This window comes from Ambystoma mexicanum, chromosome 10 (assembly GCF_040938575.1).
Source record: "Ambystoma mexicanum isolate Mex_15411 chromosome 10, UKY_AmexF1_1, whole genome shotgun sequence".
In the NCBI taxonomy this organism is placed as follows: Eukaryota; Metazoa; Chordata; class Amphibia; order Caudata; family Ambystomatidae; genus Ambystoma; species Ambystoma mexicanum.
The window spans coordinates 1,402,756,016-1,402,783,462 of record NC_090932.1 but is presented as its reverse complement, the minus strand read 5'-3'; the positions used below and the strand labels follow the sequence as shown (position 1 = coordinate 1,402,783,462).

General features: G+C 47.7%; 1 protein-coding gene across 1 annotated transcript in view; it reads left to right on the top strand.

The window, feature by feature from the left end:
* Window positions 1-21,037, top strand: part of ACACB (acetyl-CoA carboxylase beta) — a 3,851,763-nt gene extending 3,830,726 nt beyond the window's left edge. Inside the window, exon 54 of the mRNA XM_069619430.1 lies at window positions 19,171-21,037. Within this exon, the coding sequence (XP_069475531.1) occupies window positions 19,171-19,297 (127 nt within the window). The 3' untranslated portion in view covers window positions 19,298-21,037. The remainder of the gene's footprint in view (window positions 1-19,170) is intronic.
* Window positions 21,038-27,447: the final 6,410 nt, after the last annotated feature.

Genomic DNA, 27,447 nt, shown 5'->3' with positions numbered 1-27,447 from the left:
GCTGTTTGCTCATGACTTGGAACAGCAGCTATGGATGTCTGTAATGTAGAAACGAGACAAGGGAAGGGGCAGAGGTTGACTGATGGGAACCAACAGACAAGCTCTGTACAAAAGGGTCTACAAACAGTACAAGAGAAGATACTACAGACAAATCCAGGAAAGGAGGTGATAGCAAACTAGCAGAAGGAAATGAAGGGAAAGTCGTGTAACAGGATAGGATAGCAGAGGACAGTAAGGAACAAGGTTGAGAGCTCAGAGGAGCAGGGAAGCAATGAGTAAGCCCACAGGAGTAGGACTGTAAGGTAGAAAGCCCAGAGGAAAAGGGCTTAGGGCAGCAGAGTAAAGCAGACTGCACGGCAAGGATCCCGTAAGGGCCGGGCAGTAAGGAGTGAACCCTGAGGGACAGGGCCGCTGAACGTAGAAGGTAGCAGAGGACTGTAGAGGGCTGCTAGGCCGAGAACCCAGCGGAAAAGGTAGGTAGTAGGCAGCGGAGCGTGATAAGCTGCAAAGTAGGAAGGCCCAGAGGACAAGGGCTGTAGGTAGCCAGAGTGAGGAAGGCTGCAGAGCAGGGAGCCCAGAAGACAAGGGCTGAAGGCAGCCGGAGTGAGGCAGGCTGCAGAGCAGGGAGCCCAGAAGACAAGCTCTGAAGGCAGCTGGAGTGAGGCAGGCTGCAGAGCAGGGAGCCCAGAAGACAAGGGCTGAAGGCAGCCGGAGAAAGCAGCAGAGCGTGATCAGCTGCAATGTAGAGGGTCTGCAGGGCAAGGGCGGAGGCTGGAAGGCAGCAGAACGTGATCGGCTGCAATGTGGAGAGCCCGGCAGGGCAAGGGCGGAGGCTGGAAGGCAGCACAGCGTGATCGGCTGCAATGTGGAGAGCCCGGCAGGGCAAGGGCGGAGGCTGGAGGCAGCAGAGCGTAATCGGCTGCAATGTGGAGAGCCCGGCAGGGCAAGGGGGGAGGCTGGAGGGCAGCAGAGCGTGATTGGCTGCAATGTGGAGAGCCCGGCAGGGCAAGGGCGGAGACTGGAAGGCAGCAGAGCGTGATCAGCTGCAGTGTGGAGAGCCCGGCAGGGCAAGGGCGGAGACTGGAAGGCAGCAGAGCGTGATCAGCTGCAGTGTGGAGAGCCCAGAGGAGCAGGGCTGTGAGGCAGGGAGCCTGGAAGGCTATGGCTGGAGGCAGCAGGGTGGAGCAAGCAACAAGGCAGGGTCCAAGCAGGAGTGAAGGTAAGCAGCATACAAGATCCGTAGGAAGATGCAAAAGGTGGAGGAAGGACTCTCAGATGCAAGAGGCTGAGCCACTGCAGGCAGCAGCCTTTATACTGCCTAGCCCAGCTCAGGGGCAGGCTAATTGGTTGCACCTGGCGAAGCACACCTGCAGGCAATCGGCCACCTCCCTTTCTGTTCCTGGGCTGGTGGAAGCAGCGCAAGTCTCTAAGGCTTCTGGGGGGTGTAGTTCCTTTGATAACCAATAGGAACAGCCAGGAATCGATGCTTGTAGCCAGGTGCATTATGGTATGCGTAGTTTGTTGGAAATAATAATTAAGCAGCAAAGTCTCGCAAATGCTAAATAAAGTTCCCAAAGTAAATATAGATGGATCCAAGAGTCTGTTGTAAATAAATGATAAACATATAGTCCAAATTGAGCGGAAATGGATGCGCCCATGGCGCAGGCATGACACCTGCAGCCGTAACCACCACAGACGGACATTCCAGCACTGACTGGCCCCATGAGGGTTCTACACCCCTGCAGGTGTTTGGGACAGAACAGCACCTACTGTAGAATCACTCACTTGCAAAAGCAATGAGGCTTCCATGTCCGATTCAGCACCAGAGGCATAGGCTTCTTCAAAGGTATACTTGGACGTACCCCTGGCCAGGATGGTCTGTAGCACCAATGGATTGTCATGGGCTACCACACCACGTCCTCCACTGGTGCCTGGTTGTGGCTCAGAATACATTTCCTCCTCCACCAACTCCCCCTCCTCCACTGCGTCCAGTGCCTCATCACCTGCACAAAATAAAACATTAGTACACATGTAAATAGCATTGGCCACACACATAGGTATCACAATGTTGTCAGCCAAGTCAGAAACCTGCCATGTCACACATGGCACAAACTCAGGAACACACACACAGTGTCAATGAAAGTGAAGGGTATCATGAAAGCAGACATGGATGTGTGTCAAAGGGCAGAATAACACACACATAGCACCTGCTTCACACACAATCATGTGACTGACATAGTCCTATCACAAACATGACTAATGATAATACACAGACGGCACATAGCATAGCCATGCCCGAACTATCAACCAGCCTGAGATGGAAGTAGAAGACTACTGTCCATGAGCCACATACAATGCATGTCAGATGACATTACATGCAAATCAAAATTAGAAAACATACATGTGTCACAGGGTGCAACAACGCTAGGGTGGTGTAATACAGTGAAGGCAGACACACTGATTCCATAATGGTAGGTCACATTGACCTCACGCAAGTGAATATCCATGTTGAAGGGGAGAGCAGGGTTTTGAAGTGCGAGTGTGCAGTGCATGGGAAAGGGCTCAACTATGACTGAAAACACATAACCAGTAATGTCAATGTTGCGGCCTGATGGCAGTGTAAGGGTAAGCGCAGTCATCATGTGCAAAGTGTTGGTAGTGGGTTGTAGGGATACAGTAAACCCCCCCTCCAAGTGCGGGGGATGACTGGGAGGCAGTGCATGGGTTGAAATGGTGGCTCAGTGGACTATGTCGTAGCTCACAGTGGGGGCAGGTGACAAGTACATTCTCTCAGTCATCAGGGACTACAGCAGGGGAGAGGAGGACAGAAAGCATAACACCTGAGGAAACATCAGAAGTGCCTCCAGACCCGGAGAAGCTACACCTCCAGTTACATAGAGGCAGGGAGGCTGTACCAGAGGGAGGCCCCAGCTCAATACAGATGATGACAACAAACTAATTGCCATGAGGAGCAACTGACCCAGAGGGAGTAGGAAAGGAATGATCAAAGACCATGAGAAGGAAGTAAATACTGGAGATGGAGTTAAATGAATTGCAGGTCCAGGACCCATAGGGCCTTGCTAGAATGCACAGGGTCAGGAATGAACACTCGTAGCCACTGTGAGCCTGTGCCATCATCACAGTCCTAGGGAGGGCACCAAGCCTAAATGACTTTTCACATAGTCCAGGTCTGGCTGAGTTGCAGAGGGCATACATGCCAAGCCTCCAGATTTAGGCGGGAGACGTCCGATTTTTAGGTGAAAAATATTGCGATTTTTCACCGTCTCCCGCCTAATATAACTTTAGGCCCAATGCATTCCTATGGGGAAATATGCATCTCCCAATTTCCCTGTGGAAATCTCACTCCCCGGTGCATCTGAATGTTGGCATGTATGAGAGGGAAGAGAGTAGAATCACAGAAATCCTGGTAAAGCCCGTTGAAGTAGTCCACCATAGGAATAACTAGTCCTCTGGAGACAGTGAGCTGCTGGGGGAAGGAGAGGAAAGGAGGAATGCCTCTTGGGAGGAGCAGCTGGCAGGATGACCTCTCGGAGACGTCAGACATGTGATGATAGAAGGCGAGTGTTGAGTGGAAGATCATCACAGGCTATCGGCTACCAGAGGTTGGAGCTGGAATAGGACCAAGAGTGGCTGGGCAGAGAGTGTCATGGAAGGAAGGAGCAGGTGTGGTGATAAGGATTGTCTCTGTGTGCAGCACATGCTTTGTATGCAGTCTGCAAGACAACCAGCACGTATCAGTCCAACATTGCATGGTTCACACATGGCAGTCATGTCAATGTAGCCTGAACTGGCAGACAATCAAAACACATCACCCAAGCAACATACCCATGGCCTGGACACACATGCATCACCACTCACCAGGCATTGACTCATACATTGGTATGTCTCCCACGCCTTGGATCTGCTCCACTGCAATGAAATCACCAGTGATTTCCTCATGCCCAGTGAGCTCATCGTCCTCTGGTGGTGACCCAGCTTATATTTTGCTCGGCGTCGGAGGTCATTCCAACGCTTCAAGACATCACTAGCTGTGCGCCTCTCATAGCCCAAGTTGCTAATGCGGTCCGCGGGGCACTGCCAGTGGGCCATACGTTGAGCAGGCGTATGTGTGCTCCCTGCCTGCACCAGCATGACACAGCTGTGTTCCAACACGTAGTCCACGAGCATGTCCAGTTCCAGATCACAGAAACTCCTCTTTCTCGACGTGTGGGACTCCTGTGCCGTGTCTGGGGTCTCGGCCTGTACCGCTGAAGCACGCTTCTGCTTCTTGCGAGGTGGTGCAGACCCTGAGTGGCTTGTACCGCTCGGGTCAGTAGGGGCTGGAGTAGTGGTGTACTGGCCTATGGCATCAGCCACTAATGTAACGACAGAAGGTCCTTGCACCGCATGTGTCTTGGCCTTCGGGACATGGAAATCGGCCATTGAGTCACTCTGCCCTTGTGCCGGGACCACTACAGTCCGGACTGGGTGACCTGAGCCTGGGTGGTGGTAGCCACAGCTGCCCCCGCAGCTTCCACACCTTGGATGCCCTGGACAGCAGATGACACTGCTGCTGTGTGGCCCCAGCTGCTGGGGACGTGAACATCAGCTGCATCTCCCTAACCCTGTTGGGTGGGGGGCATAGCTCTCCCTGCACGGGCCTGGTCACCTCATCCAACTCGGCCACCTCTGCCAGGTGACCCACCTTTGCCTCCCTTAACACTTGTTGCCACCCAGTCATGGCACTGATGGACTAGCGCAATGGGAGGTGCAGAAAACAATTGTCCCGGGCAATTGGTGTGAGGGGGCAGGGTACGCGTGTGTGCACGTAGGCAACTCCCCCGCCAAAAGAAGTAAGCACTAGAGCAGTAGTAAACAATTCGCGTGGGACCCCAAAATACTCCGAAGTCCATGTGTCCGTCTGCCACGAAATGCACGTACATTGTAATGTTGTCCTACGCACACCTTTAGCCCCATCCTGAATGCCAACGCCCAACATTCAGTGCGTTTCACGTAACTTACGCGCTTACATTCTTTCCTCTGATTCCATGCTAACGTGCTGTTTCCACGCCTGTGTTTCCGACTGGCCACGCGAGTAACACAGAAGACCCACGCTTCTGCCTACCAGCCAATTTACCTGCCTCCAACTGCCCCAAGCAGCCGCCAACGAGCCATCTGCTGCTGCCAGCCCACTTGTGTGCCTGCTGCCCACGTGCCCTGCATTTTGGTGCCTGCTCTGAAGCCATTGCCACTGATCCTGTTGTTGTGACCACCTCTGCTGATCCTGAAGACTCCCGACTGCCATACCACCGCTCCACAGCCCAGCCGCCATGTCTGACACACCATCATCTGAGGCAAGTGGCAGCCCCCCGCAGAGAGGCAGAGGGCTGTTAGCTTTTCACCCAGGGAAGTTGGCATCCTGGTGGAGCAAGTCCTGGGGCATAATAATGCCCTCTCCCATGGGCCATCACAAGTTGGCAATGAAGGACGGTAGAAGATCTGGGCGGACATTGTGGGTGCCATCAACGTGGAGGGGGTGGCACCCGGCGACTGCCACAAGCACTGGGAAGACTTCAAGTCCAAGACCCACAACAAGGCCCAGCTCCTCATCAAGGCTGGTGGTGATCGCGCGAGGTGCCAAGGCTGGTTGACCACCGACGAAATGAGGGTCCTGGAGCGCTTCTATCCAGCACTTTACCCCCCATATGTCTTGGAGTTGGTGCTTAGTCTGGAGTCGACTGGTAAGTGTTCATGTGTTCTTGTCCACCATAGGGCATGTTGACGTGTGGCTGGAGTGTGCACCTTTGCCTTATGTCTGGCATGCCTCCTGTACAGATGTCTGTGTGCATGTCCCTGACAGTGCTGCATGTGAGTCCATTCAAGCATCTCCCACATCAATGGTGTCTTTGTTGCAATGCGTGATGCGCACCAGCATGTAATGATGCGCACATGTTTGCATACCTTTGTCTGGACTGGGGGCTTGCAAGAAGTGTGACATATGGGTGCTTATGTCACCATCATGGACGTGCATGGTGTACATGTGCGTGTGTCTGAGTAATGAGTGTGTGACTGGCCAACACTCGGGGATGTATGTTACTTGAGTACTTGATTTGTGCCCCCACCATTCTCACACCCAGGTGTTGCCTGTTTTGCTTGATTCTTCTACCCTGCTACCCCCCTCCCCGTCAGGCCTACTTCTGCAGGGGTCTGTCCTGATACATTCTGGTTTCACCATCACCGACTTGTGGTAAATGCTTCTCCACTTTTTTGACTGCCAACTCTCTGTTCTTTCCTCCTTTCTCTTCTCCCTTTTCCAATCTCCTCCCCTTACTTTCTTCTATGCACTTACTTACTCTATTGCCTCCCTTGCCTAGAGGCGCTTTGAAACACATTGTATCAAGGGCACTGTGACATGATAGCTCCATGGCCTGCCTCATGACTGTCAGGTGATGTGTGTGAATGAGATCTGTCTGTTTTATGATGTGTGTGAGCTGAATAAACAATTGTGATCTTGTGTCAGTGCCTTGTCCAAGGATGTGAATGTCTATTGTGAATGACAGGCATGTTTGTGAATGTGTATGAATGGCACTTCCCTTTGTGTAGTGGAGGGTTATGATAGTTGTGACCTTTGACAGAGCCACTGATGTACATTTACAGTGTGGCAAACACACCTACACACATATGTTCCGTAGCCTGATGTTTGTATTCTATGTTTCTCTATCAACAGCGACGATGGAAGAAGAGGGCGGAGAAGGCGCTGTGGAGCACCGTGCAGGGATGCCTCTACCAGTCACAGACGCAGAGCCCAGTCATCCTCCAAGGTACTGTCATCTTCCAGGAGAGACGACACTGGTGCCGCGTCCGCAACACTGGCCGCAGCTGCTGAGGAGAGGCCCAAGAGGGTGAAGTTGGTCGTGGGCTCCTCGGCAGTGGGAGGGACAGGTGAGCCCACACAGGGGCAATCCGATGTGGAAGACAATGGGGAGTCATCCATCTTGGTGGTGGTGGAGGAGGAGGCCACATCATCCCAGCACATGGGGCCCAGCGGGCTGATGAGGTAGGTGTGACTGGTGCAGTCCAGGGTCAGCGGCCGGAGGCAGTGCAGGTCACCGTGGAGGGCCTGTGACTGATTATGTTCCTGGAACTGCGACTGCACCAGTATGCAACTGCGGGCATGCCTCAGGCCAGACCCATCTGCAGGTGGCGCATGCATCCACAGAAACGGATCTACCACTACCTGCGGATGAAGCAATTTGTGACAGGGTGGAACCGTTGCTAGCCAGTACCACGAGGCATACAGACACCATTCATGATGATGTGCAGGCTTCCAATCGGGGGCTTGCGCATCATCACACTGGGGTCTGGCACCTCATGAACTGGGTACCTCAGTTCCTGGTTCAAATGTTGTACGTGTGCTGGCCACTGCTGCAACCCCCTCCTCCTCCTCTGTGCACCAGCCGTCCTCCTGCAGTCTTCCGGCCCAGATACCACCAGGGCCCCCTGTGTACCTATTCCAAACCCCGGCAGCCAGTCTGGTGGAGAGCATATCCCTGCCACAGTTGGGAGTCGAGCTGGAATCAGCAGATGTGGTCACTGCAGCAACAGGAGCTACGGCAATGGAGGAAGAGCAGGCACCAAGCAGAAGGGCACATGCACGACAGCCCCGGGGGTTGTCATCATCCCGAAGGCTGTCCTTGATGCGCAAGCACTGGGCATATTGGAAGCAGCAGGCTTAGGAGGTGACAGGACAGGGCGAGGGGTTTGGGCTGCCTGCGGGTTATGTTCACAGGTGATGGTGTGGGTCCCATGTGGTGTGGGCTGCCTGCAGGGTATGTTCACAGCAATTGTTGTTTTGGTGACATGAATTTATGGGATAACAATCCCCAGGATACAATGGAAAAGGAACTCGTAGCATCACTTGAGGCCATTAACTTCCAACAAGTAGTCCAAAACCCTACCCATAATGCTGGTAATATTCTTGATTGGATTCTAGCAAAAAATCAAAAAATAATTGTTACATCAATGTCAAAATGTGCATGGTCTGACCATTATATATGGTTAACTTTACATGTCATACTGTTAATAAACAGATACAGTCCCCCAGAAAAATTAAATCTGTGGGAACTTGGTGTAATAGGAAGGCAGTAACCAGTGAGAATTTTAAGGATAAGTTCTGTCATCTCTTGCCCTTGTTAAATCAGTATACCCCACTAGATACCTTCACTCAGGCCTTTAGAAAGGCTACAAATCAAGCCTTTGACGAACTGGCGCCACTTAAACCAAAATAAATAGCAAATCTACCTCATTGAATAAATGGTTTTCTGGCGACATTAATGAAGCCAAAAGATCCAAGCGTAAAGCAGACCGTCTTTGGTGGAAAGATCAATCCGAGCCATCATTGGCACTCTATAAGCAAGCTGGTAACGCTTATAAACTGCTTATTTTTCAAACCAAATCAGAACACTTTAATGCTAGGATTCAACAAGCTAAATCGCAATCGAAAGACATTTTCTCTATCCTTAAAGAATTGAAAGACCTTCCTACTACGCTCTCTGCTCAAGAAAGTGATAAGTGGTGTACTGACGAATAAGAGTGACCCACCGGATTGTCACCCAAATCCTTTTTCCTTTTAAAAAGGTCATTCTTGCAGAGGTATTGGAGGTTATACATAAATTAAGGCCATCTTCTTGTCAGGGAGATGTTTTTCCCGCTAATCTATTCAAGGAGTATGCAGACAATTTAGCTCCTTGGGTAGTACAATTTGTTAATCACTCCTTTGAAGAAGCCTACGTTCCTGCAGACCTGAAGGAAGCTTGGATCAATCCTCTTATATAAGAAAGGAACATTTAGATCCATGAATACCGGGTAATTATAGGCCTATAACCAATGTGCTGTTTCAAAATCATTAATAGGATTGCTTATCTACAGTATCAGAAGTTTGCAGAATGAGCTACTGGCAAATGAGCAATCCGGATTCAGGGCCAAACATGAAACAGGGACCGTGCTGTTGGATCTCCAGGTCAGCATCGCTAATATCATTGAAAAAGGAAATCCTGCCCTACTTATGCTACTGGATCCTTTTTCGGCATTTGACGTTATAGATCATGATCTCCTGGCCGAGAGACTAAGAACAACGGGCAAATGTTCTTCATCAGCTATAAATTGGTTTAAATAATTTCTTGGCCCAAGAATGGCAGCTGTCGTGAAGGGTAACTTCAGCTCACTGAAAACATTGTTGACGTGTGGCGTTCCGCAGGGATCGTGCTTGTCACAGTTACTCTCTAACATTTTTTCGAAACTTCTATGTGACATGCTCAAAAATATGGGTGTTCAGTTTACAAACTACGCTGATGACACCCAACTGGTTTTCGAACTGACAGGCTCCTAAGAAAAGAATGTGCAAAGAGTTAACAAATTGTTCAGTGCCATACAAAAATGGATGGCCAACAACTCCCTTGCCCTCAATGAGCCAAAAACAGAACTGTTAATTCTTGGCACATCGCAGAAAATAGGCAAGCTAAATCAACAATTCAAAAAAATTAATATTAATGACAGCTTCATTGAAGTTTCAGAGCATGTCAAGACCTTGGGGAATTTTTATGGATTCTCATCTATTTTACAAAAGACATGTCTCCTATCTTAAATCATCATGTGCGTTTTATACCAATCTCATTTGGCAAATTCGACCTTACTTATCCGAGAAAAACTTAGCACTGATTGAAGGAGCAATAATCAATTCAAAATTGGATTATTGCAATAGCCTCTTAATGGGCACTTCTAAAGGTAACATCTCAAAACTCCAAACTATACAAAATGGTGCGGTTAGGGCCATTTTTGGACTAAATAGAGGGGAAAAAACCCTGGCAGCCAGAAAAAACTTCATTGGCTACCGGTGTTAGGCAGAATCACCTGCGGTACCCTTTGGGAACATTACAGGCCATTAGGACTACAAGTGTAAGCACAATTTCACCTTTGGTACAAGCCTGTACTACACAGTAAAGTGGTAGTGATGGCTGAGCAGCCAGACTTATCTCAAGAGTTTAAGTGAGCAGTAGAGCAAGTTACACAAAGGGCGAACAAATACAGTGATTCAAATACACACTTACTCAAGTTTTCTTGGTAAAAGAATATACATTTATTTACTCAGTCAGTTAGGAAACATTGCACTAGCATAAGCAGCTCAATATCACACACTAATAAACCACAATTACGCAACCGGTAAGTAAATGAACAAGTTTAGCTCCCCTGAAGTGGGAGCAAACTGGCACTTCAGATAATTAATAAAGGGGTAAAAAGACAAGGTTATAAGAATAGACAGCCCAAATACATTCGTAGGCAGGGCAAAGGGGTTCAGTTAAATACAACCAGCAATTCTTCTCAATAGGCCTGGGCCAAAGCCAATGGTTCAGAGTCTTTTGTATATGATAGCGCAGTTCTGGTGGATAACGGTTCAGTCTTTGCCACAGAGATTAGAAAAATGTGGCCAGGTGAAGTGTTTGACGAATGTTAAGGGAAGGACAACCCTTTGTAGTTGAGGAAAGTTTCACACACTTTCTCGATGGCCAAAAAGATTTCCGGACCGCGTTTGCACAGTACCTTGTTAATGAAGAAGAGCTGTAGCTGAGGAAGTTGTTCCTGGCAGTTCGAGCAGATCTCGCTGTTCCTGTGCTTCAGTCGTGGGGACTAGAAGGAGGACGTCGGAGGTTCCTACACTGCCCAGGGGTGAGGCCAAAAGCTTTAGAATGACGTTAGTTTAAGGTGTGAGTTCCTTAAAGTCCACAAGCTGGTTTCCTTCCCTCTGGCTATCCGGTTTTCAACAGCACTCTGATGAAAATTCGACCAGATGGGGACGGTGTCCAGGTGGCTTGCGAGTTGGTTGTTCCCACCAAACTCAAGGGAAGAAGTTAACCTTCAAGGGATTCTCTGTCGATGGAGTTTCAGGCAATTCGGACCTGCAGCAGGGCTTCACCGGTCGTCCAGGAGTTGCAGCAATCCTCTTCCTTTAGCTTGTCTTCGGTTCTTTCATTCCAGTGGTCGACTCTGCTTTCCAAGTCCCAGAGACCTGCTTTCAAACAGTTTTCCCCCATTCATTCCAGCGTGGCTGTCAATCACACAGCAGGATGGCTGTCCTTGCCGGACAGCCAACCGGCCAATCACGCCAGAGTGCATTCAGGTCTCCTAGGAGACTAAGCACAGGGAGTTTTGGGCACCTCCCTCACATCCTGTCCACCCCAGACACCCAGAAGAGGGCTTCAGCACTGAAGCCCGCCAAAGGCCAACGAACAAAGGGGCCAAACCTGGTTTGGCGCACAGAGACAAACACAAGAAGGACCTTTTCTAAAAGAAATGGTGAAAAAATATGACCGGAGTCTGTTTTTACAGATAGGTCTTGGGCGCCAATTTGAAAAACATGGCTGACCCAATTTTTAGCTACCGTTGTTAGCAGTTGGGGAAAAATCATGGTAGTTTGATCTAAGCCACTGCCACCAGCCATTTAAAGTAGGAAAGGGTAACATTTTACTGTTACATGATTGTTTTGACTCAGGGGAAACTAAGCAACCCCTCCAGGAGTCTATAGGAAGATGGTGTGTGCTGGGTCAGTAAATTTGAAGAGACTAGTTAATTTAACTTTACATGCTCTGGGACATGGTAGTTAGTCCCAGAGAAGGTATTTAAATCTTGGGAAGTCTGACCCTGTGCCACTGCACTGAAGGTGCTGTGTGACACACAGAAAAAGATTATGCCTATAGAGTTGTTTAAAAACTCCATAACCAAAGAACACAAAAGTAAAACACACATCAAAATACATGAAAGAGTGGGAAAAAAGGCTCACACACTTTCCAGGTAAAAAAAAAAAAATCCTAGAAATCCAGCAAAGTTGCTGGGGGTCACAAAACATAAGGGAAATTAGCACAATCTCCCTAACAACCAGCACAACAGAAAATAAAATTCAAGAGCTCGGTTATGATCTACAAGTGCTTGGCTGGCTCTGCCCCAAGCTATCATTTAAAAAGACTAACCAAGGCTCCCGTGCGAAGAAATATTCAATCAAACGGAAAACATAACCTACAACAACCACGGAAAACGTTGGCAAGAGTAGGTGGTACTAATTTCGTTCACTGGGCTCCTACGATTTGAAACTCTAGGCCCTCTCTGATTAAAGATAGTTTCTCTCTCACCGCATTTAAAAAACTACTCAAGACGCACCTTTTTGATGAAGGGGAATCCTAATAGCACTGGTTGCCGCTTTGATGCTTGAGTTTTTTGTTCCTTGTTGTCTGTTCCTTGTGAGCGCCTTGAGGCCTATAGGCGATAGGGCGCAATACAAAAATTATAATAGATAGATAGGTGATGGTGTGGGTCCCATGTGGTGTGGGTTGCCTGCGGGGTATGTTTACAGGTGATGGTGTGGGTCCCATGTTGTGTGGGCTGCCTGCGGGGTATGTTCACAGGTGATGGTGTGTCCCATGTGGTGTGGGCTGCCTGTGCGGTATGTTCACAGGTGATGTGTGGGTCCCATGTGGTGTGGGCTGCCTGCGGGTTATGTTCACAGGTGATGGTGTGGGTCCCATGTGGTGTGGGCTGCCTGCGGGGTATGTTCACAGGTGATGATGTGGGTCCCATGTGGTGTGGGCTGCCTACAGGGTATGGTCACAGGTGATGGTCCCATGTGGTGTGGGCTGCCTACAGTGTATGGTCACAGTTGATGGGGGGGGAGGGGCATGTGGTGTGGGCTGCCTGCAGGGTATGGTCACAGGTGATGGTCCCATGTGGTGTGGGCTGCCTGCAGGGTATGGTCACGGTGGATGGTGGGGCCATGTGGTGTGGGCTGCCTGTGGGGTATGTTCACAGGTAATGGTGTGGGTCCCATGTGGTGTGGGCTGGCTGCAGAGTATCGTCACGGTTGATGGGGGGAGGGCATGTGGTGTGGGCTGCCTGCGGTGCATGTTCACAGGTGATGGTGTGGGTCCCAAGTAGTGTGGGCTGCCTACAGGGTATGGTGACGACTGATGGGGGGGGGGGCATGTGATGTGGGCTGCTTGCGGGGTATGGTCCACTGCTGGGGTTTGGCTGTCCCGTGAGGAGGGGAGTTCTGCGTGTATCACGGGGTACGTGTGGGCCTTCGCACGTGATTTCGCTGGTGTGCGCGGGGCACGCGATTACGCTGGGGTGCAGACTGGGTATGCCCAGGTCTTCCCATGTGATTTGGCTGATGCGAGCAGGGTACACGATTATGCTGGGGTGCGGACAGGGTACCTGCAGGCCTTCCCACACGATTTGGCTGATGCGAGCGGGGTACGCGATTATGCTGGGGTGCGGACAAGGTATGCGTGCCCCTTTGCACGCGATTTGGCTGGTGCGAGCTGGGTACACGATTACACTACGGTGCGGACGGTGTATGCGTGGCACTTCCCACGCGATTTGGCTGGTGCGACTGGGGTACGCTGTGATCTTTAACGCAATTACGATGGTGGGGCTGTGTGTTGTCCCATGGATGGCGCAGCGCCTCGCGCTGTAGTAGGCATTTCAATGGCTTTGTCCTGTGCATGGGGCGTGTTGGGGGTGTTACTGGCACTGCTTTATGGTCATTGCGCCACGGCTACTGATGCCTCAGAAAATCCATGAATACACGTGCCGTGCAATTGCTGGTTTGTGCCATGGCTGGCGCATGCGTGGCGCAAGCACGGCGCACTCTCATTCTCAGCGCACGCGCTACTTCTCCGCTGGATTCTATGAATCTAGCCCATTGTGTCTGAAAATGTGTGAAAAGTGTGGAATGAACTAAATCACAATAAATATTTGTTAGGCCATGATGATTGTTAATATTGAAATATGATGAAATATGTTGATGTTTTATATTTTGTATGTTGATCTTATTGTGTTATGGTGTAAATGGTTTTCTTTACCAAATCACCTAAATAATAAAATGTCAAATGTGTATTTACAACTCAATGCATAATACCATCTTAATTCTAACCTATATACGTGATATACACTCTTGAATGTTATATAAGAACATATTGGCCTTGGACTCGCCTCCTCAGCCTATGGGAAACCGGCAGGCGTAAGCCGGCCCTTCCTGGAAAGGCCCTGAGGGCAAGGCCAACAACTGTCCAGAGACTGTCCTGAGCTGACCAGAGCCCAGGGCCACGCCCCCTGCCTGTCTCCTATGAGGTGTGAGTAATCTTGTCTTACCTACCTTCCACCTCAGCATTTTAAATCGACTGCTTTTTGGCCCTATCTGCAAAAATCGAACCTAGGTATACCTGAACTATGCATTTGAACTTGTGCCCTTCTGCAGTGATTCATGTTGCACCCTATGGTCGCTAATGGACTACATTTGATTTATGTTGCACCCTATGGTCGCTAATGGACTACATTTGATTTATGTTGCACCCTATGGTCGCTAATTGGACTACATTTGATTTATGTTGCACCCTATGGTCGCCAATGGACTACATTTGATTTATGTTGCACCCTATGGTCGCTAATGGACTACATTTGATTTATGTTGCACCCTATGGTCGCCAATGGACCACATTTGATTTATTTTGCGCCCTATGGTCGCTAACGGACTACATTTGATTTATGTTGCACCCTATGGTCGCTAATGGACTACATTTGATTTATGTTGCACCCTATGGTCGCTAATTGGACTACATTTGATTTATGTTGCACCCTATGGTCGCTAATTGGACTACATTTGATTTATGTTGCACCCTATGGTCGCTAATGGACTACATTTGATTTATGTGGCACCCTATGGTCGCCAATGGACTACATTTGATTTATGTTGTTCCCTATGGTCGCTAATGGACTACATTTGATTTATGTTGCACCCTATAGTCGCCAATGGTCTACATTTGATTTATGTTGCACCCTATGGTCGCTAATTGGACTACATTTTATTTATGTTGCACCCTATGGTCGCTAATGGACTACATTTGATTTATGTTGCACCCTATGGTCGCTAATGGACTACATTTGATTTATGTTTCACCCTATGGTCGCTAACATATCACCTATCTAGACCCTCTATTCGCATGCCAGCTGTTAACAACTCGCAAGTCATGTATTCTAATCATCATAGTGAATCTTGAATCTAGGCGAACCTATCTGTACGGTACACATTTAGACTTCGAGAATACTAAAACTTCTAACTACCACAAGATAACCGGCTAACACTGTTATGACACCCTTTACGCCCAACACATCCATTGGCTATCTAGCCATACTCTCTACACTTTCTGCCTTAGTTTTTACAACAGCTCCTCGCCATATTCTGACTACAGAAAAGCAACCTATCAGAAAGATGTACACACAGCCACCACCTAAACAGACTGCTCCCCTGACCTGGACCCAGCTGAATCAGGCTTGTCCAACTGGACTAAGGAACTCTAGACTAGGTACTAGACTACCCAAACAGCCTGCGCCCCTAGCCCAGATCCAACTGAGACAGGCTGATCGTATCGCACTAAGGAATTCTAGACTAGGCACTAGACTACCTAAACTGCCGACGCCCCTCTCCCAGGCCCTACAGAGCCAAGCCTACCCCACCGTACTACGAAACCTCAGACTAGGCTACAGACTTCCCAAACCACCTAGCACTCACATACCCCTTAGCCACGCTAAGAAGGAGCTCAAACATACCAGCCGAATCAGGCACACAAGGAAACCTAGCTGCAATCTAACCCTTTGTACCAATTCCTCTGAAACTCTGCCTAATAAGGTCCACACTAGCAATAACACGCAAATAAACTCAAAATCTCAAGGGTGGTCTTATCAACGCCAGATCCATAATAGCTCACGCCTCGGAAATTGCTGATATCATCGATTGTAACCAACTGGACTTCCTAGCAGTTACCGAACATGGCTTCACAAAGCCGCTGGCCCTGCCCTCATGATAGCCATACCCCCTAACTTCACCATCTTCAGAAAAGACAGGGAAACTTCCAAAGGAGGAGGCATAGCTTTTATTTGTAGAACCAATCTCACTATCAAAGAAATAGACAGCCTCACTATGCCGTCAGCTGAACTACTCTCCCTTAAACTAGAAATCTCGGCCACACATACTATCACAATACACCTGATCTACAGACCCCCCGGTCTACTAGGCACCTTTGAAGAGGACTTAACCACCCTACTAAATATGAATGCCAAACCGGGAACTCAAATCTTCCTATTAGGAGATCTCAACTTAGGCTACAAAGACCCAAAATACTCTAATGCCTCCACTATAGCTAACACTTTTGAGGAGGCAGGCCTCACTATTCGAAATAATGGCCCCACTCATTCTAAAGGTCGCACACTGGACTGGGTCGCAGATATCAATTGCACCGCCCTCATAACGGCAATTGAACCATGTATCTGGACTGATCACCATCTGATCTCCCTGACTATCTCGGACCTCCCACAACCTAAATCTACCAAACCTCATGCTCCATCTGCCCTCACCCGTTGCAAAACAAAATAACACTCGCTAACATTCTCCCCTTGCTCCAACCCATCACTAATCACTCCAGCCAGCTCTCTAACCCTAACAATCTAGTTGACCTGTATAATAACACCGTCAACTCAGCGATCGACGCCATTGCGCCGCTGAAACCCACTAAATCAAAACCCATTGCTCATTTGAACACGTGGTTCACACCCGTGCTAAAAGCCTTACGCAAAGAGAAACGACATGCAGAAGCCTGCTGGAGAAAAAAACCCTCCTCTCACAACAAAGACCTTCTCACTGCCCTCTCTAACAGCTACAAAAAAACAAATCATTCAGGCTAAAAAAGAGACCTTCAATGACAGAATCAAAAAAGCCAATTCGAACACCAGGGAAATCTTCTCCATTCTGAGAGAATTAGAATCCCCAATTGCACCCATAGACTCTTGCATCAAAGACAAAGTCTGGTGCACTAACATTCAAAAAGCCCTATGCAACAAAATCACAATGCTACAAGACAAAATACGAGCCAAAAAATCTGCCCTCCACAACATCGCCCTCTCCACGCAAGAAACCATCCTCTAGGAACTTGCCACTAACCAAACCAAACCCCCTAACCAATTTAGCTTTAGAGCCATCTCCACTGCAGAAACTAAAAACATCATCTTGTCCTTGAAACCATCCCGATGCCTCGGGGATACCTGTCCAGCCCCAATTATCAAAGAGGCTGCTCATGAACTAGCCCCCTTCGTCACATCATTCATTAACTCCTCATTTAAATCATGCTCTGTGCCAACAAACCTTAAAGACGCATGGATACTACCTCTACTAAAAAAAGCTAACCTGGACCCCAATGTCCCAACTAATTATAGGCCAATAACAACGGTCCCGTTCCTCCTTAAAATCTTAGATAAAGCCGCATACCTTCAGATCCAAGATTATCTGGAGAGCAATAATCTACTAGGGTCAAGACAATCTGGATTTAGACCTAGACATGGAACCGAAACGGCCCTCCTTGATCTTAAAAACCAGCTAGACGAGCGTAAAGACAGAGGAGATGTGTCTATTCTCCTACTTCAAGACCTATCAGCTGCTTTCGACCTGGTAGATCACAAGGTACTGTGCAATCACCTCAAATCGGCAGCCAACTTCTCCACAAAAGCCACGGCTTGGATAAATTCATTCCTGGACCAGAGAACTATAAGAGTCTTCTCTCCTTCATCAGCAGCGGATCCAGTCCCCATCACTTGCGGAGTCCATCAAGGGTCATGTGTTTCCCCCACGCTATACAATATTTTCACAAAGCCTCTCTTTGATATATTGGATAAACTAAGGGTCTCATATACCAATTACGCAGATGATACCCAAATCCTCATCCCAATCCAAGGCGACTATGAAAAAGACACCAGACTCATAAACAAAATTTACCAGATCATCCAAACCTGGATGGCCACTCATGGCTTATGTCTTAACAACGATAAAACCGAGCTCCTAATCATTGGTTCTACCAATAAACTGAACAAACTACCCCAGCTTTACCATCACGATCGATGACATCAAAATAAAGGTAGCCAAAGAAGTAAAAACCTTAGGTTTCTACCTAGACTCGGCCCTCACCCTCGACAAGCAAGTAAATGCTACAGCCTCAGCAACCAGCTATACCTGCAAACTTATCCATGCCTGCAAACCATACCTTTCGACAGCTAGCTGCACCACCATTGCGCGAGCCCTCATCCTCTCCAAATTAGATTACTGTAATGCACTGTACCTAGGCACCAGCAAACATAACACTAACAAACTCCAAACCCTGCAGAACAATGCCCTCAGAACAACCCTAGGCATACCCAAAGGACAACACATATCTACCCACAGAAGAGCCGTCAAATGGCTGGCCATCAATGACCGTATCAAACTCAAAACCCTGAACATTACACATAACTGTCTGAACAATAAAGCTCCTGCATACCTGTCAGAAAAATTCACCAAGCACACATCTGAACGTCCCATCAGAAAGGCCCTCTCAAATAGCATCAAAGTCCCTAACTTTAAACTAAAAAGAACCGGTGGGTCCAGCTTCCCGGTTCAAGCAGCGCAGCTATGGAACTCCATCCCAGATACACTTAGAGCCACCCCCTCCTTCCATGTGTTCAAAGCTAACGCTAAACTCTGGCTTAAAAATAACGACCGCTAAACGCCCCAACTATACCAAAAACTTTGTATTCTCATTGCAAACATTGTAACTGTAACTTAGCTATACTGTAAGTCATCCGACAGTGCTACACAAAAGATTAAGATAAATGTAATATATCTCTCTTGTAAGTAAATATGCCTTGTAAGTAATGCTCGGCATATGAGCCTGTAATATATGATACTGTAACTTAAGAAATGTAATGGAACTGTAATATATGTATGTAACCTAAGAAATGTAACAGAGTCATGCACCTGTAACCTAAGATTTATTTCACTGCAAGCACCCAGTTGCTCAACGGCCAGGCGCGCTCTATAAATAAATAAACAATACAATACACCTGACAGTATGCATTTGTAAATGATGCAATGATACAGTTGTGAGCAGTATATTGAAGTTGTATGACGGAATAGGAACTATATTGACATGAAATACTTATCTTTGCACCTTTTATCGCCTTGGATCTCACAAGTTCGCATTTCATTGAGCATTAAAGAATAAGATTAGGATATACTTAGTCACTTGCCTTTTGTTTGTATTTCAGCCTGGTTCAAGCCAATCCTGAAGTTGCTATGGACTGCATCATTCACATGACTCAGAACATTGCTCCGGCACAAAGAGCGCAGCTGGCTCACCTGCTGGCAGAAATGGACAACCCTTCAGCTTCTTGATCAATGTTCATGATGCTGTACAATGCACAAAAACCTTATGATGCTGCCTGAAAATGTGACCAATAAGGGAAAACACTACTTGAGGCGTATCTTCAAATTGCACATTTCTGTGGTGCCTTTTTATAGCTTGGTGTTTCAACCTTAAAATGATGCCTTAAAATAAAGAAAGATCTGTATTAATTTTAAGATGAAAATAGTTTTGTGAGCACAGACCTGAATGCTGCCACCAGACTTTTTCATATGGAATTTCAAAGCTATGTTCTGCGTTTCGTGCAATTGAAACATGATCCTTACCAACCACATCAAACAAATAGAATGTAAGTAGTTTCTACTTTCATCCATTTTAGGGGCAAATGATAGCGATGCTAAAAAGGCAGTGTAGACTTGATTAAATATGTGCGGTTTAAACATTTTCCCTCTGCCCATCATTGCAGAATAGAATGTTTATTTTTTATACCAGATTCCTTTTCAACGGCCAGTCTTCATACTATATACCTACTATAGGATCTGGTATAATTAAGTTCCGCTTTACTCAGAGGGTGTCACAACACACTGCTAACTGGTACCTTGGCATTCAGTTTAAGTTACTGCAAATTCTCCAGCAGTTTTAGGTGTGCAGACAAATACACCCAAATCCTCAGACCAAGGTCTCCTGTCGCATTGAGTTCACCTGTTTAAGATTTGCAAATGTCGGAGTCATGAAATGTATTATTCTTCAAATTTAAGTTACAACTGCTATTTTTACACGTCTTGTTGGCCTGCAAATAGAAACTACACAGGGAGCTACTGGACCAACTTCTGTGTCATCACTCTCCACATTTTGATCCTAGCAGCTTGGCTTGTCCTACAGCGGAGGTGAATTTATGCTCTCTGTTTCATTGAATGATCGCTAATGAAGCAGAGAAAGCAAGAAAAGGGTCCATTCATTTTAAATTTATTTTAGGGTGGCTAATCTTACAGTATTTGTATGAGCAATAAATGTCCTCATCATTTCATATTTAAATACATTCTCTCACCTTGTGCCCCAGCGTGCTCAAGCTTGTTCCCACCAACCCACAGCAAGTGAAGTAGAATGTAGGCACACACATGTTCTTCCATCAGGGTTATAGAATGGGTACATTGTGCAGTTGTTTGGAAATTGTTGTAAGGCCAAAACCTTTCACCACCTATCCAAGAATCGGGGTGCCCTGTTAATATACAATATGGAGTAACAGGAATATAGAAGGCCTTAATAACTCCTCCTTTACCAGACACTGCACAAATATATGCTTACAGGAAGCATGGCATCACATAACTATAGACTAATAATCTGATCTATTGCAGATTGTATGCACAATGTTCACTTTCTGAATTATTAGTACGATTAGAGAGTGCTGCTGCTTAATATTTCTGTTTCATTTTTGGCCTTGATCCAACTGTCTGGCTGAACAGGAATGTATTTTCTTGCCACTTTCTGTGTACGATTAAGAAAATATTCTAGTTGACTTTGCAAATCTATAGTAATTGAACCTCAAATGTCCACGTCAAAATGTGAGAGAAAAAGAACAATCTTAATTGTGTGTGTTTGTATCGTAGGAAACTGTCTTGTGTAAGCTGGCCAAATTGTTTTCTGAAACAGAGGCTTACATTTAGCAATATATTTTGTTATTTCAGATGGAATATAATTTATCGAAAACATTATATTTTGTTTTTTGTAAACTGTCAAAAGTGGCATGTGCCAGTGTAATAAAAGTCTGAACTGAACAATTCTTGTGTAGAGGTGAGGGTGTTTGGGAGCTAAATAACACTAACATCGGGTCAGCGTAATATAATATTATGCATTCCTAACTGATTATATTCCCTTGCAGATACTCAACTTCTCCTTCATTGATGTTCCCTATATTACTAACCTCTTGAATTCTGCCCCTCAGTCTGGAGAACATTTTCAAGGAAAGTATTTTCTTTTTAAAGATAGTCATGCAACAAGACTCTTAATGAAGTTTCTTGTGGTCTGCGCCTTTGATGTTGAACATTTTACAGACAAAGGACATTGCAGAATGTTGTCTTCCTAAGTGACTTTCAATTCATGTTTTTCAGCAACAATGCATCTGAGGTCTTAGTTTTTTTGGTATGAATTTTGTTTTGTATCCTTTTTAGTGGTTTTTAGCTGTCTCTTTCATTTTGTGGACTGCAGCTTTTTGTTCATGTTTGTTTTTCTGTTGTCTGATGTTTCGTTATTCTTTTAAGTATAAAGATGCAATGCTCTGGTGTCCACAGGGACATCAATTCTACACATTTCAACCAGATTCCATCTTTTAGTACACCGTTTATTTCTGAGAACTTAAGAATGCGCTCCGTTTACATATTTTGTACCACCCTTTTTCCAAAAGTGGCGGAAAACAGTTTAGGATTATTCATTTCTAATTGATTACTTCTGCCCACAGATTCCTCATCTATGATGATATTCTAACTCCAGGGCTACTGACTTAAGAAGCTTTTTTACCACCAGGGGGCACAGCTTGGCCTTGTGTTGGCTCTTCTTGGCACCACTACATGTGATATCGGGGCCAGTATAAATAGAGCTGCCGCAACTGCCTGAATCAGATTAAGACTTCAATCTCTGATCTAGATCCACCAACTATTCTTGTTGACACCTTTAACTCCACCATGGGTGTCATGTTGGCTAGTGTGGCACCTTTTAGGGACAAATGGTTTACCCAGGAACTTAGTTTTCTGAAAAAAGGCAAAATGAAACCTGAAACCAGGTAGCTTAAAAACCCCACAGAGGCAAACAAATCCAATTGGAAAACCTCAGAAAAAGCGTGTAAGTCTGCAATTTTTTAGTCCAAAACAAATGTCTTCAATAAACAGGTTGAGGAGGCTAAAAACAACTCTCAAAAGCTGCTTGACATCTTTAAGTTTCTAGAACAGCCAAAAGCCCTATCAATATCGTGCATTCCAACTAGCCAGGACTGCGCCAGGGTACAATTGGCTTTTTGAAACAAAAGTGTTAAAAGCCTGAGCAAATATCCAAAGCGATCTGATCAAAAATAAATCCAACATGCTTTCCACTTCTAAAGTTGTGACTAGTGAAGGGTTACCGAAATTAGATTTTTCACCTATTACCATTCCTGATATGATTAATACTTTGACTTTGCTGCATCTTTCATCATGCCCAAAATTGTATTCCACCTAACGTGATCCTGGACCATAAAGAAATCTTTGCCCCCTTCCTGGTTAGGTTTATTCATTTGGCATTCAATAGCAACCAGGTTCCCGAGTCCATCAAGTCGGCTGCAATCACACCCTTGGTCAAGAAGCCAGGATTAGACCTCAGAGACATAAATAACCTGAAACCCATTACAAATGGCAATTTCCTGCTGAAAGTACTGGATGAAACAGCAACTGCCCAGCTTCAAACATTTGTAGAAGCACATAATATTTTACATCCTAGACAATCCGACTTTAGGCATCCTGTAGCATGGAAACATCTCTCATAGATCTACAAACCCTCATGTTGGGAATCATTGATAAGGGTAACACATGGCTACTCATTTTACTGGATCTATCGGCGGCGTTCGATCTTTTATACCTCAAACTCCTCCTTCTTCTTTTGGGAGATGTAGGACTATGTAGCCTGGATACAATCAACTAGGCATAGTTCTTTCTGTCACAAGGGACGTCGGGACGTTGCTGGGCAGATGCTACATCTCCACCAGCACCTATAATCTGTATGTGCCCTGTACTTTTCTTTAAGTTTCGATGTTTTGTTGTGACATAGATGTAGGTCTTTAAACAATGCTCCCTCATCTGATTTACTCGTAGGGAACCAGCAATAGATGTACTAGTGGAAAACAACGGATTAGTGGATTGCAACGCTGATCCAGGTGAGCAACAAGAGAAATCCACTTGGCAAATCTCTTAGTAAGTAGTGGTACTATACAGTTAAACCCAGATCTTGGTACTTGGAACAGGATCACCATTTAGAGAGAGGGCCGTTTTGCTCATTGTGTGCTTGTTTCTCCTTTCACTTTTTTCAGGCCTCTTTGAATCAACCATGGAGCATGAAGGATTAGTTCCATAGTTTACACTACCCCCATAAATTGAGATTGGAGGTAAGTGTGAACTGATATAATCACTAAAGATTTATATACACAACTGAACTGTGTTTTTATAATTAAGAGGTTGGTTAGTAATGAGGGGTTACATTTTTTGTTTGTTTTAGATTTATGATTGGAAGACCTCTTCCATCTGAGTTTTGTCACTAAGGCTGGGCTATATTTACGCTGTGCCTATTATCCTGAAGAAGGTTGAGAAATAGAAGGCTAACTTTGTCAAGCCGTCTTGGAACGACCGAAACATATGTAGATTTTGTCAATAAGCCGGGGGCTATTGAACAGGAATACACACTGCTAGTGTGTATAGGTGTAAAAAAGATGAACTGACCTGGGGGGCGTGGCTTGCCGGTCATGCGAGGGTGAGCGGAATTCTGGAGCTCCCGAGTGATCCGACACACAGATCCGCCAAACTGGTAGAAAATCACTTTAATTCGCATGGAAAGCGTACAAAATGGATGTTGGAAGACTTGCAGAGTGGCTAGCTGAAAGCTTGGGAAGAATCGGACCAAACTGGCACCACACACAAAATGGCGGGCATGACTCGCTGATCCGGCCGAGGCTCCCCGCCAGGACAGAGGAGCAGACGGAGCTGCACGGAGAGTGGGTGCGAGAGGCGCTGACCAGCGGAGGAGGGAAGGAACGCGATTGGAGGAACGATTTCCCGGCCGAGCACCTGGCGACCCCATACCACTATGGAGCAGCTGGAGGAGACCAAGCATGCCAAGCGTAAGGAAGCAGAGAGGCCAGTGGCGGGGTCGTCCTGTGAGCGAGTGAAGAGGACGGCCTGCTAGTATTGGAGGTGCCTGCATCCCCGGCTAAGAGATTAGCAGCATACCAGGGAACGTAGCAGCAGCTCTCCATTGAGGAGGAGGAGGAGGAGGAGACGGCTATCACCTGGAGCGGAAATGCCACAGAGAAGACTGGAACAGTGCCAGCACCCAAGCTCTGTACTGAAGAGGATAGCCCTGACTGCTCAAGCACTGGACCGCCTGTGAAGGGCAGGGACACACAGTCATCTCATCAGGTGGGACCACAAGAAGAGAGAGAGCGGAAGGAAGCCTAATCCACTAACAGTGGAGCACATACAGGACAAGCACCCCCAGCAACTGGACAATACGGACCTCGCCGCACGGGGGGCCCTATTACTATCCGTGACGAACATCCACGAGAAGGAGACAGGCGGTGGGCACGGTGGATCACTTAGCACGCCAGGACACCAGCACAGAGGAGGAACATCAGGCGGAGGGGGACCCCTGCGCAGAGGTGAGGGTGACACTGGGCCCCAAACAGCTGCGAGGCAAACTCAGAGAAGACCAGGACCCGCCGGGTGGATCAGCACAGCCCCGCCAGCTCTAGCCTGGAGAGTCTAGTATAGAGAAGGTAACGGAACGGCGCCAGGCAGCCAGGGAAGTGACCGCACTGGCGGGGCTTGGTGTCCCATACTGGAGTACAGGGTGGGCTCGGAGTATCTGGCAGCACTGACACCCACAGAGGAGGAAGGAGACTGCAGGCCACGATACCGCACCGGGGCTGACTAACAACAGCAGGGCCCCCCGCCCCCACCTGACTGGCAAGGCAGATCAGAGGCGGCACGAGGTGGGGGTGGAAAACAGACAAGGTAGGCGAACACTGTTTCCGCACAAGGATTAACCACGGAGCCGGAGCTCGGCGAGCAGGGGACCCGCAGGAGAACGCTGGATGAGTAGGAGGGCACAGCCTGCTCTCCTACAACAAAGTAAGCAACAGCCTCATAGGGGGACCGCGAAAGGCGAGGATGGGGTACAATTGGTCTACACTAGGTCACGGAAGTGAGGCAAAGCGCTGGAGAGCTCACAATTACAATAGGCAGCACTGCCAGCTCAGAGACGCAGTGCAAGGAAAAGTGCGTAAACCACAGCATAGCTGGCGCGCAGGCGAGGACGCCCCCTGCACAAACACTGACATGTTGCAGCACGAATGCCCCCACCTGGGCCTATGCGGTAATAGAGGTGGGACTGAACCAATAATTATATATGTGGGAGGCCACAACCCATTAACTAGCCACAAAGCAAACACCACTGGGGGGGGGACCCTCACCCCACAAACGCAGGACCGGAAGAAGATATTCATAAGCAGCAGTTGCCGCACGGTCCCACAGCAGACAGCACTGGGTCATGAACAGCACGCTTAGGAGAGGGTGCGACAACCACACGAGGGAAGCAGTTAAGAGACATACCAACTGCACCAAGTATCGAAGAAACGGAGGCCCCAACACAGAGGCACAAGGGGCACGGCGCAAATGTGCTAGACAAACAGAATGGAGGTAAATGGAGGCAAACTAATATGGAGTTGTTTGCCCGCAAGAATGAGGAAACGCAGCTAGTGACACCAGAGGCCGGCGCAGCCACATCAAGCCCCACACAGGGAGAGATCACACAAGTAGAAGGCAGCATATTAGAGGTCATAGAGGCCCTTAAAGCATTGATAGAGGGCAAGCTGGATGCATTGATCGTAGACGTGGGGCTCCTCAGACAAGACACACGGAACCTGGCGGAGAGAGTGACAGCGGTGGAACAGGCGCAGAGTAATACAGCAAACGTGATGACCTCCCAATCCCAAATTTCACTGGACTGAATTCGCACGCTAGAAAGCGGAGCGGAGGACGCAGAAGGGAGGGCCCAATGCAACAATGTGTGCATAATGGGTCTGCCAGAGGGGGAGAAAGGCAGAGACCCCACAAATTACATAGAAGGCTTACTGCTCCAGGAAGTGGGATCAGGGAACTTATCCCAGGGCTTCACACTGGAGAGGGCGCACAGAGCACTAACCAGGAGACCGCGCCCGGGAGCACCCCCAAAACCTATGATTGCGAAGATCATGAACTTCAAAGATAGAGAGAAGATGCTGACATTCTCAAGGGAGTGTGGGGTAATAACGAGAAATGGCACAAGAATAACCATCTACCCAGACTACATGGCGCTAGTGCAAAGACAACGGGCACAGTTTTGGCCGACTAAGGTGCACCTCCGGGCAACGGGCGTGAGATTCATGTTACTTTACCCAGCCAAACTAAAGGTGTTGCACAATGATAGGTCACATATTTTTGAGACTACAGCCAACGCCCAAGAGTGGATGGATCAGCAAGAGGAGGAAACGGGAGAAACAGGAATGCATCACTCTGAAGCACGGAGAGAGAAGACAAGGGACAGGATACTTTACACAGACAGGCACCATAGACAGGCGAGCAGGAGCCCGCACAACTCTTGAGCAGGCCGTCAAATGCCACAAGAAACCCAAACAGAGAAACAAAACTTGGGGACGCACCCAAATGTAACACAAAGAAGCAAATCAAACAGGAACGTTACAGTACAGAGCTTTGAACCGGTAGTTGGAAAAAGCGGCAGCCCGCAGTTTCTGTAAGCAGACCGCCAAGATCCACAGATGGGACCCTGAAGAATGACAGAACTTGTGATGCCAGTTTCAAGCCACAACGCCACGACTGCACCCACAAAAAGGAGGGAGGCACCTGGAAAGCGGCGGAGCCCGAGCAGGTGGAGGGTGGCTGGGCATTTGTTTACAGTTGTAGTAGTTGTGTGGTTAGGTTTGTTAGGGGAAGGCACAAGTGGAGGAAGAAGCATCAAACGACAGGACATGGGCAGAGGCAAAAAGGGAGAGCAATCAGAGCTACGTCCAGACATAGAGAACCAGGAGGTACAGGGATGAGGGCATGCACTGAGCAAATGCAGGAGGAGTCTAACAGGGTGCGAAGGGACCAACATCACCCCAAAGTGCGGGGAGGAGTGAGGGCAGGCCGGGATGCACCAAACACCCGAGGACCAACAGAATACGAACACATGGGAAAGAGCGGCCACCAGACTCGGTCAACAAATGGGCCAGGAAGTGTTAAAAGTAGTCACATGGAACGTCGGGAGACTAAATGTGTATGTCAAGAGACCAAGGGTCTATGTCTGGCTGAATAGGGCAAAGGTCCACATTGCAATGCTGCAGGAGACACACCTGTCGGCCGAAAAGCAGGCCAAATTAGCCAAGAAGTGGGGAGGCCAAATGTATAGT